Source organism: Hirundo rustica, chromosome 24 (genome assembly GCF_015227805.2).
Source record: "Hirundo rustica isolate bHirRus1 chromosome 24, bHirRus1.pri.v3, whole genome shotgun sequence".
Classification (NCBI taxonomy): domain Eukaryota; kingdom Metazoa; phylum Chordata; class Aves; order Passeriformes; family Hirundinidae; genus Hirundo; species Hirundo rustica.
In genome coordinates this window covers 5,657,122-5,668,006 of record NC_053473.1, presented here as the reverse complement: position 1 = coordinate 5,668,006, position 10,885 = coordinate 5,657,122, and the positions used below count along the sequence as shown (strand labels likewise).

The window sequence follows — 10,885 nt, the reverse complement described above, 5'->3', positions numbered from 1 at the left end:
AAAAAACCCAACCCCACCCTCGGCAGTGCTGGGAGCAGCCCCGCGGATTTGAATGCAAATTACCCGAGCCACCTTAAAATGGTGGTTAATTAAAAATCCTCTACCTTCTAAAAGAAAATGAACAGCAGTAAAACAGCGAGTAAAACCCAGCCGGAGACTGGGAAGGTGTAAGGTTAACTTTGGAAAGTGCAGAGTGGCCGACCCAGCAGCTCTGGAAAGGCAGATGCTGAGCAGTATTTAAGTCAAGTTCTATTAGAACCAAACATTTCATTCCTATTACTCATTTATTTTTAAAATTTAGTCTGGACTAATCTACAGGCTGAAGACTGAAGTGGAGTCAGCCAAGCTGCTGCTGTGGCTTCTTCTCCTCCTAAACAAACAAAAAAAGCACCTAAGTGAATAAATAAATAGAGATATAGGATACGAGGGGAGGGTCGTTTGCCTAAAATTAAATTTTGTTGAACTCAGAGCTGGCCTTGCTCCTAATCGGGAGCGGAATTAACTCGGGGTAAGCTCAGCTCATTGTCTGCCCTCCAGAAAAATGCTGCTTTGGATGTTTTGAAGCTATGAATAATATAGCTGCTAAACTATAAAAAATAATAAACTATAAAAACTATAAACTATAAAAAACTGTAACTAAAACTATATACGATAAACTATATAAAAATATTGAACAATAAATAGTAATTTACAAGCTCATCATTGCTTTCTTCAAAACATACTGTAAACATCAACACTGAGGTATTAGAAGTAATAAATAATAAATTCAACTATTAAAAAAATAACTCTTAAATACAATATCAAGCTGGAAGTTATTGACCTATAACTCTTGACCTGAACCTTGAGATAAATTAATTTGAGCTCTCGCAGCCTGAAGTGATTTTTAAACGAGTAGTAGGATTTGGTGTGGAAAATGCAGAGCCAGGGCTGCTCTCAGTTCCTTCTCCTCATTGTTAAGTATTTTTCGATGTAGTTGATGAAGATGTCAAACTCTCCCATGGCCTTGTAGATTCCGTTCTTGTTCATCTGCAGGGGAAAGCCAGGCGCGTTTAGTGCGACTGTCACACATCTGTGATGTACAGTGCCTGCACGGACAAACCCCCCTTCCACGGACACCTCCAGCTTCTCTGCCCAGTCCCCTGCGAGCTCCAGAACTCCCACCCTTCAACACTGCTCTCTGGATTCCCCCGCTGCAGGATTTTGTGTGATTAAAGTCTTCTTTGGATTCTGTGCTCCCCTCTAAGCGGCAGCAGGTTCCTCCCAGCCCAGCCCCTGGCTGTGGCCTTACCCTGGCGAAGGTCTCCTTGATGTTCTTCATGCTCCTGCTGCTCTCCTCGCACGTGAAGAATCTGTGCTGCAAAGGGACAGGGCAGCGGGCTCAGCTGTGGTGGTGGCTGTCCCCTCCTCCCGTCCCCTGTCACCGCTGCTCCCCCTTTGTGGCCGCAGGAGCAGCAATTCCGGCTGCTTCTCACCGTGCCCAGGCTGGGCTCTCAGCCTGTCCCCAGCCCTGTGTCCCTGCTGCCAGCCCCTGGGGACAGCAGCTCCCTGTGCGGGAGGGGGTTTGTCCCGTCCGACTGCAGTGATGGGCTCACGGCCACAGCGGGTGTGATTTCAGCACCTCCAGCAGCCAGGGAAGGGACAGAGCTCCTCCTGCCCTCCCTTTGGCTCTCCAGGCGGGCTCTGATCTGCAGGGCTTGCTGCACGGAGAGCTCCTGCTCCATCATCCCTGAACTGATGTGAGCACAAACCCCATCCTGGATCCATCTTGGATCCCTGCTCCATCATCCCTGAACTGATACGAGCACAAACCGCATCCTGGATCCCTGCTCCATCATCCCTGAACTGACCAGAGCACAAACCCCACCTTGGACCCCTCCTGGATCCCTGCTCCATCATCCCTGAACTGACCAGAGCACAAACCCCATCCTGGATCCCTGCTCCATCATCCCTGAACTGACCAGAGCACAAACCCCATCCTGGATCTCTGCTCCATCACCCCTGAACTGATGTGAGCACAAACCCCACCTTGGACTCCTCCTGGATCCCTGCTCCATCATCCCTGAACTGACCAGAGCACAAACCCCACCCTGGATCCCTCCTGGATCCCTGCTCCCGCCCCCCATCCCAGTCCCCATCCCTGCCCCGCTCCCGGGCACCCTCTGCGCCCCCGGCAGTGTCCCGGTGCTGTCCCCACTCACACAGCGCCTCATCATGGCTCTCAGGCTCAGCAGGAGGTTGCCCAGGTCGCCCACGCTGTGCTGGTGCTGGGCGCTGCTCCTCATGGCGCTGGGCAGCACCTCCTCCATGTAGAAGCCCATCATCTCCGACACCGAGCGGCAGCCGAGGCTCCCCTGGGGACAGCACCGGGAAAGAGGAGGGTTGGGGACGGTCACCAGAGCCGGGAGTGGGGTTTGGACAAACCAGAGCTGGGTTTGGGGCTTTGTACGAACCAGAGCCAGGTTTAGGGCTTTGTACAAACCAGAGCTGGGTTTGGGGCTTTGTGCAAACCAGAGCCAGGCTTGGGGCTTTGTACGAACCAGAGCTGGGTTTAGGGCTTTGTACGAACCAGAGCTGGGTTTAGGGGTTTGTACAAGCCAGATCCAGGCTTAGGGCTCTGTACAAACCAGAGCCAGGCTTGGGGCTCCGTACGAACCAGAGCTGGGTTTCGGGGTTTGTACAAACCAAAGCCGGGAGCGGGAGCTGCGCTGGCCACAGGGGAAGCCGGTGCCAGCCCCGCCACAGCCGCCCGTGTCCCCGCAGGGTGGCACAGCCAGCCCGGCGTGACAGCAGCACATGCCCCAGACTCCAGCCAGCTTCCCTTCTTATGAAACGCCTGCCCAAGGATGGGGAAGGAGGAGGAAGTGGCAAGGGAAGGAGATTCTTACCTTGAATTCCTCCAGCAGGTCAGAGCTGAGCAGCTGGACGCTGAGGTCCTCATCTTTGGATTGCTGGGGGAGGATGGAATTGAAAAATGAGCTTTTTCAGGCAGGCAGGCAGCCAGCCCTTTCCATCTGCCCTTGGGAGCAATCCTTCCCTTGTTTGCATTTAGGGTGTCCCTGCAGCAAGGGGCACCCACGGACGTGTGAGCAGAGCACAGCGACACCGGGCAGAGGAGTCGCTCTGGCCCACAAGCTCGCAGCACAGGCCAGCGAGAAAATGAAATCACAACCTTTGGTGCTATTGAATTGGTTAATGTGAAACTCCCGGGGCTGAGCTGGAGCCGCTCTCTCTCTCGGGGGTGTTGCTGTCTGAGGGTGCTGCTGCACACAGCAAAGCTCTCCAGAGCGGTGTCAGAGCCCTGGCAGCCCCTGGCAGCCACCCCAGCCCCTCTGCCAGGGCAGGGGGCTTCAATCCCCCTGCTTTGGTTACCCCTGTAAGCCTCCAGCTGATGGGGAAAAGGAGAGTTTGTTCTCGTGCACAGACCGCAGTGGCATGGGCTGGCACCACCCAAAGCATTAAAGGCTTAAAAGCTGCCCTGAGAGGTTAAAAATATTCCTTCCCAAGGTTATCTGGGAGATTGACAGCCGGCTCTACATCTAAAATCTTGGCTGGGTTCGTTTGATGACAAATACAAGCGGCGGCGACATTACCTTGAGATTTATTCTGGAGAATTTTCTTGTTTTGTTGCTGAAACACATTGCCACGGACTAGAGCAGCAACAGGGCTGTGGCCAAGCACCTCCATCGGTGCTGGTGCCATCGTGTGCTCGGCAGCTTTGAGGCTCCTTGCACAGGCACCAGGGCAGGGGTTCAGTGACTGAACTCATGAAACACCTTGCACAGGTTTTGTGGTTCATTCAAAGAAAAAAAAAATCTGCAGCAAAAGATTTCCCTTTTCACCTGGCACCGATTTCAGCAGGGCTGGACCTTGCTGCCCTGAAGAAAAAGTGATTTCCTTCCTATTAATTCAGCCATTAACTTGGTCTGCAGCATTTCGGGGGAAGCTTGGCTAGAAAGGTTTGCGGAGATTCGTTATGAAATCTCGAGCTGACTGTCGTTAAAACTAGGAAGAAAAGCCTGGCGGATTTTCTCTCAGTGAGCAGCGAGACGGAGCAGCTCTTTGCTCACCCGTAACGCAACTCAGCCAAATCATTTCTGCTGGGAGGAAGCTCTTCCCCCTCCTCCAGATCCCAGCACTTTGCAAGAAACGCGAGACGAGACGACAGAAGTAACGATACTTACAAAATAATCCTTAATTTCCTCAAACTTGACCCTCAGCTCCTTGAGCTTGGCGGGCAGGAGCTCGGGGAAGTGGGGGCAGGAGGGCTGAGCGCGGGCGGGCGCCGTGCCCGGCAGCAGCAGCAGGAGCAGGACGGGCAGGGCTGCGCCCCTGGAGCGGGTCCTCATGCTGAGCTCCCCTCTGTGCTCTCGGGCGGATCCCACGGGAGGGTACAAAGCAGATCTGCAGCTTTCACCTTGATGGAACCCCTAATTTATACTCTCAAAACATCGCTCCATTTCCTCTCCCCATTTCCTGACGAGCAATATTGGGGTTTTAAGTCATTCATTAAGACCAAATGTCACTTGGGTTCCCGTCAACTTGGGTTTCCTGTTCTTTGACCCCCCTCCTCTCCTCACACCCCATCAATTTTTTTTTGTGCTTAGACTCTGCATTTTTTCTTTTTTTTTTTTTTTCTTTTTTTTTTTTACATTGCTTGTTTCTTGTAAATTTAGCTGTGGCTGAGGAATAAACCTGCAGAGACACACGAAGGAGCCAAGGTGCTGTGCGAGGTTACTTTATTCTTACAGTTCCATTTATTTATTTTTAGATCAATGTCATATGGTTAGGGGGGGAAAAAAATGGTGTTGCTACTTTTAAATCTCAGAGTCAGACCTGCAGAGAGCATCACTCAGCAGAATTGCTTTTCATGAACTGCACAAATTCTCTGTCTCTTCCTTTGGCACTCTAATCTGCAAACACACATCATCATCTGAAATCTTCATTTTTAACTCATTTGGGGCGTGGGTTTTTTTCCAGTTAATGCATGTGACAGCTGAAACCGATGTGAATTTTGCTGAGCAAGCTCAGTTCGTGCTCCCAAATATCAGCTGGATGCCAACGGGATCAGTGGATCCTGGTGGAGGATTCCAGCCCCGCTCTGGTCTCTTGTGGATCCTCCGGGGCAGGATCAGGATTTGTGCCACCGCTTTCGATGCCTGGTGTTAAAGCGCATGAGAAGGTCACCAAAATTCCTTTTCCAGGCTTTTAAATCTTATTTCGTTTCCTAGAAATGGACACAAGCCCCGTCCAAGCAGCAGCGTGTCCTGTCTTAGCTGGGACTTATTGTCCCAGCTGTGATAAAAGCGTCCCTTTGGAGCCACAGAGAATTCCTGTGACGTCTCCCCACCTTCCGCTCCCCTCTCTTTTCTCCTCTCTTTCTATATCTATTTTAGCCCACACCCCCTGCTTCCTTGGGATAAAGATTTCACTTATTTATTTGGGAATTTGGCATCCAAGAAAGTGAGAGGAGAGATAAATTCGGCTTTTCTGAAATCAGGGGGTTTTCTTTGAAATCCCTCATGCTATTTTAAAAGAGCTCGTTCTTCCCAGCAGGGAACAAGTCCCTTAAATTCTTATCTCCTTCATCACAATGATCTACTCTCAAGTTGACTTTGTGAACCTCTGAGAGGGAATTTGCTGCTGGAAAAAAAGCTGGGAAAATGCAAAGCATTGTCTGTCCCTGCATACTGTGAGTTTTTTCACTTTATTTTTAGGATCAGGAGGGAGGAATGGCTGGCATGCACCCGTGTGAGACCAAAGGGGACGGAACATCAGCGACTGGAGAACCCACGGCACGGAAAGTGTGGGATTTTGTGATTTGTTTTCCTTTTTTTCTGTTGGTGTTGCCTCTTCCAGAGGTGAAGGGAGAGCTGCTCCTGGGGAGTCATTGCAGGGACATCAACAGCTGAATCATGGCCTGGGTCATGTTTTTGGCGGCCCGTTTTTCTTCCCCTGCTCTAACACAACCATGGGTTTTTTCCCCCTGACTGTCAGCAGAATCTGTCTGAAAGGAGAAGCGCAGAAAGCTCTGACAAAATTAGATTAAACTCAGCTCGCACAGGCAGGATCCCGCCTTTCCCTGGGATCCCACGCAGGGACAGGGTTTGGCTTCTTTTGCACTAATTTGAACCTGCCAGGAGCCCATAAATCTTCAGTGCCAGGACCCGGGTGACAGCTGAAGCTCCATCAGGGCATGGAAGAGAATGTGTGAGGTTGGTTTGTGTGATCCTGGATCCCCAAACCCTGGAGCTAATCCTGCTGCCTGCAGGGAAGGATCAGAGAGCCCCGGGCTCCCCCCTGCAGCGGAAGGGCTGCTCAGCCTCGGCTGCAGGTTTAGGAGCTGGGGTTTTTATGGAACGCATGGCAGAGGGGCTCAGAACAGAGCAGAGCAGAACAAAACCACCAGGCTGGAGGAGACCTCCAAGATCATCGAGTCCAGCCCAGCCCCTATGCCTCAACTAAACCACAGCACCGAGTGCCACATCCAGGCTTTAATTAAACACATCCAGGGATGGTGACTCCACCACATTCCACTACTTTTATCACTCTTTCCATAAAAAACTCTTTTTCTTGAGCTCCAACCCAGGGGCTGTAGGCAGGAGGGAGATGGAGCCTCCTTCCACCCTGCCCAGCAGCTGAGCTCTCGTTTCCAGACTCGCCTTGTTTCGAGCCCCGCTGGCTCTCCATGAAGTCACACCTGACCTCCCGGGCGCGCCCGGCCGCTCCGCCTCCTGCGCCCTTCTCTCCTGCCCGCGGTGGAAGCTGCGTTTTGGGGCCGGCAGCAGCGTCAGGCGGCCGTGCCCGTTCCGCAGAGGAAACTCTCCGCTGTGTTTACCTGCATTTCCTCTGCCTCGTCAGGGATCTTGACGGTGCAAGTTTCGCTGTGACTCAGCCCTGCTGAGCGCTGTGGAAAGGCGGCGGCTGCGCTACTACACGCGCCGAGCCTCATCAATGAACAAAACACCTTTTCCTAAAGAGTGTCCGGGGGCCGTGGGTGTAGCGCTGAGCCTTTAGGAAACGGCTCTCGCCTCTGCCAAGAAGGTTGCTTCAGGAAGGGGAGCGCGTTACTCAAAAGCCGTGCGTGCGCTTTTACCGCACCTCCCGCAAGGTTCTGAGACAGCGGCTCCCCGGGAGGCAGCGGGGCAGCAAACGCTGCTTCTGCGCTGGAACAGAGGCCCGTGGGCAAACGCTCTCTCCCACAGTGTGCCATGAGAGAAGGGCTGGTCCTGGACATGGTTCTGCGCAGGGTTTGGGGTCGGATGTCCTCAGGGTGCCACCATTGAAACAGGGTGCACCTCACCCTGATAACTGAAGGGGCTTTTCTTATCTTGGCAAGGTTTGAGGTGACAAATTTTTACTTGTTTTTTTTTTTTTCCCTTCTTGGTCTCTGCATTGCTTTTGGACAGAGCACCAATCCTGGAGGGGTTTCACCTTTCCTGGAGGGGTTTCACCTTTCCTGGAGGGGTTTCACCATCCCTGGAAGGGTTTCACCATCCCTGGAAGGGTTTCACTATCCCTGGAGTGGTTTCACCTTCCCTGGAGGGGTTTCACCATCCCTGGAAGAGTTTCACCTTCCCTGGAGGGGTTTCACCATCCCTGGAAGAGTTTCACCATCCCTGGAGGGGTTTCACCTTTCCTGGAGGGGTTTCACCTTCCCTGGAGGGGTTTCACTATCCCTGGAAGGGTTTCACCATCCCTGGAAGAGTTTCACCTTCCCTGGAGGGGTTTCACCATCCCTGGAAGAGTTTCACCTTCCCTGGAGGGGTTTCACCATCCCTGGAAGAGTTTCACCTTCCCTGGAGGGGTTTCACCTTCCCTGGAAGGGTTTCACCATCCCTGGAGGGGTTTCACCTTTCCTGGAGGGGTTTCACCTTCCCTGGAGGGGTTTCACCTTTCCTGGAGGGGTTTCACCTTCCCTGGAGGGGTTTCACCATCCCTGCACCTGTCCAGGGAATGCCTTGACGTGGCACTCAGTGCTCTGGATGGGTGACAAGGCGGGGATCACTCACAGGTTGGACTCGATGATCTCAGAGGTCTTTCCCAGCCTCAGTGATCTGTGTTTCTGGGATTTTCTGCTCTATCTGCTCCAGACGTAACTTGGAGGGTCCCTTACATTTCCAGGCTGTCGCGGTGGTGTTGTTCTCCCTTTCTTTTTCAGAAATTCCCCTTTTCTCCTCCCTCCAGATCTGGACGCTCGGCTGCCGGTGACGCTGGTGGCAGGGGGAAGTAGGGACTTGGTGGCTTTTCCTTCACCCCGTGCTCGAAGCCATGGCACTGCTCTCTCAGCAGCGCAGTGCTGATGACTAACAGTTCCTGCTGAAGCACCCACTGCTCTGCTTTGTGTTCTTTTTTTCTTTTTCAAGGATTTTTCCTGCTGGCCGGGCGTGACGTGGGATGTTTCACACGCAGGAGCGCGGTCAGGACTCACGGCGTGACTCACGCCGACCTTAACAGGTAAATCCCAAATTTCTCTTTGGAAATTTAACCAACATCACCGGTTTGTCTCATCCAGAAATGGGTTATTAATCATGAATTGGTGTCACTGGGACTTTGATGTGACTTCTGATGTGACACAGTGAGACGGTTACATAAGAAGTTCTTAGAAGGTCCAGAACTTCTACATGATCTAAATTAAGCTGGAACTGTCTGGAATTGCCACACAAAAGAATCAAATGATGGAGGCTTTCTCCCCTCTGCAGATTCAGTTTTGGTGATGAGTTTAACTGAGAAATATTTGCACTTCTGAATCTCACACATAAACCTCCCAGTATCCGCAATTCTGTTGCAGCCTAAGGCAGAGATCGAGTAACACCCAGATTAAATATCCCCCTGGAATTCCAGGGTGCTCTCTGCCAACCTAGAAGAGCGAGCTGTGCTTTATTCCCTATTTTCCCCGTGTTTTGCCATTTTAAGCCCCTCTCTGAGGCATTGAGGAGTCGTGGGTGAGGTTGGTGATGCTGCCATCATCCACTCGGGGCTTTTCCCACCCCACAAAGCGAACAGAGGTGTTGTTGTATTTTCATCTCTTTTATTCCCCCCTGAAATCAGCCGTTGACAGGAATTTTGTGATGCTCACAGCACAGTGCTTAGAGAAACCGACGGGATCTTGGCACTGGAGTCTCAGGAACGGGAGCTGTGCGCTCCAAGCGAGGTTTTCCTCAGGTGAGTTTCTTTGCAGACAACTAAGACATGTTAAAGTATGCAAAAAAAACCCCTGAATATATAATCCATTATATATTCAATATAAGTATCACTTGCATTGACTTTTTCATTTTGTTTTGAGCCTTCTACAGAAGCAATTTTGAGCAACCCCTGCCCTGAGCAGCTCATTGCACAAGTGCTGCTTTGAGGAGTTTCTTTTTTCTAGTTCTGGTATCACTTCGGAGGGGGGGAAATGTGTGGATCTTGTGGAGAATATTGACTTTGTCATGATTTATCACCAAAACTCTGACCAATAACACAAACCCAGCCTAATTATAGTGCTGAGAGGTCATAAGACAGAAACTCCTTATCAAGGTTTAAGAAATCAGATAAGGCCCAGCCGCTGCTCGGAAGCTCCGTGTGACCCTGGGGTGAATTTCAGAGCCAGCTTCGCTCACTTTCCACTGCAGCACCCGGCCCTGCAGCCAGCACTGCCCTAGCAGCTCCCACCGTGGGGTTTGGGGGTGGTTTTTGTGCGGTGCTCACGTGGAGGGTTTGGAAATCCTGGGTTTTCTTTGCCACCCCACAAAGCTCAGCTGGGGATGGGGATGGGGCCGGCGGCTCCTCCTCGGAGCTGGAGGGATGCTGCAGCATCCCCCGCTGCTGCCAGGGGGTTTTTCACATGCTCCCACTGCATCTTTCTGCTCCAAAAGCTTTGCTGTGGTTTTTTGTGATTAAAAAATGATCCACCAGATGAGCTTTTCAGAAGTTTCAGAGGCTTTTAAAAGTGTTGAGACACCCCTTCTGCTTTCTCAATTTTTTTTAATTTTTTTTTTTTTTTTCAGAGGGAGCAGGTGATCCAACCTCCTTCTCCTGACAGATACCTTAATATGGAGACCCAAAGAAAATCACGGCATCATAGAGTGGTGGGAGTTGGAAAGGACTGCAAAAGTTCATTTATTTCCAACTCCCTGCCATGAGGGCAGAAGTTGAGTTGCAAAAGCAGAATTCAACTGAAATCCTGCTGCTCCCCATGGGAGCTCGGGTGTCAGCTCCACTCCTGCTCAGAACTGCTCTCCTCGAGCTTCTTCAACAATTTCCCTGGGCTTTATCTTTCTGTGGAAGCTTTACTTCATTAACATCAGCCATTTGTGTCTCTCTTTGTTTATTGCTCTCCCTGTCACTTTTGAGGACCGTAACTAGGAAGTGGAAGATGAAGTTGAACGGTGGAAAACCCCTCTCACTGTTTAAAAATAAGAAGAAAAAAAAAAAAAAAAGAAGAAAAAAACATATTCTGAAGCAAACTTCCTCTACTGTCGGGAAAAGAGGGATGGGAACTTCATCCCTGCTCCTCGGCAGCGTCCAGCAGGGTCTGCTGAAAATATGGAGTCAAATGAGGAGCCCAAATCCTCGCAGTGCCCCGGATTTCTGTTGGTGGCTAAAAGGGGCTGTGCAGGGAGGAAATGCTCTGCATTTTCCAGAGCTTTCAGAGTCCTTCGAGGTCAGGGGACAGAAGGCCAAGCTGGTGCTCCCCATGCGTGCCAGGACGGGGCAGAGCTATCCAGGGGGGTTGGAGAAGCTTCTGGAAAAATCAGCCTTGAGTCAGGATGCGATTTCCCAGGAATTTACACTAGAGGCAAACAAACAGTGCCCAGTTTTCCTGGTTTTTCCCCTTCCCACAGGAGGTGTTCTCCAATCAGGCAGGAATGGATGGAGCCCAGCGGCGGTGGCGTGCCGGCGTTCC

The 10,885-nt window shown here is 51.4% G+C and overlaps 1 protein-coding gene across 1 annotated transcript; it reads right to left on the bottom strand.

The window, feature by feature from the left end:
- Positions 1–929: 929 nt before the first annotated feature.
- IL10 (interleukin 10) lies at positions 930–4,346 on the bottom strand. The gene is made up of 5 exons (XM_040085948.1): positions 4,182–4,346; positions 2,886–2,948; positions 2,199–2,351; positions 1,289–1,354; positions 930–1,026 (listed from the first exon to the last, which is right to left on the bottom strand). The coding sequence occupies exons 1-5, from the start codon at positions 4,344–4,346 to the stop codon at positions 934–936; spliced, it is 540 nt and encodes a 179-aa protein (XP_039941882.1). The 3' UTR covers positions 930–933.
- Positions 4,347–10,885: the final 6,539 nt, after the last annotated feature.

What these genes read in the sequence shown, in the direction of transcription:
- IL10 (XM_040085948.1), bottom strand. Translation starts at nt 4,346, where the DNA reads ATGAGGACCCGCTCCAGGGGCGCAGCCCTGCCCGTCCTGCTCCTGCTG. An exon ending in AGGAAATTAAGGATTATTTT is followed by an intron (nt 2,949 to 4,181) that starts GTAAGTATCGTT and finishes ATCCTCCCCCAG; the next exon opens with CAATCCAAAGATGAGGACCT. An exon ending in ACCTGCTGGAGGAATTCAAG is followed by an intron (nt 2,352 to 2,885) that starts GTAAGAATCTCC and finishes TGCTGTCCCCAG; the next exon opens with GGGAGCCTCGGCTGCCGCTC.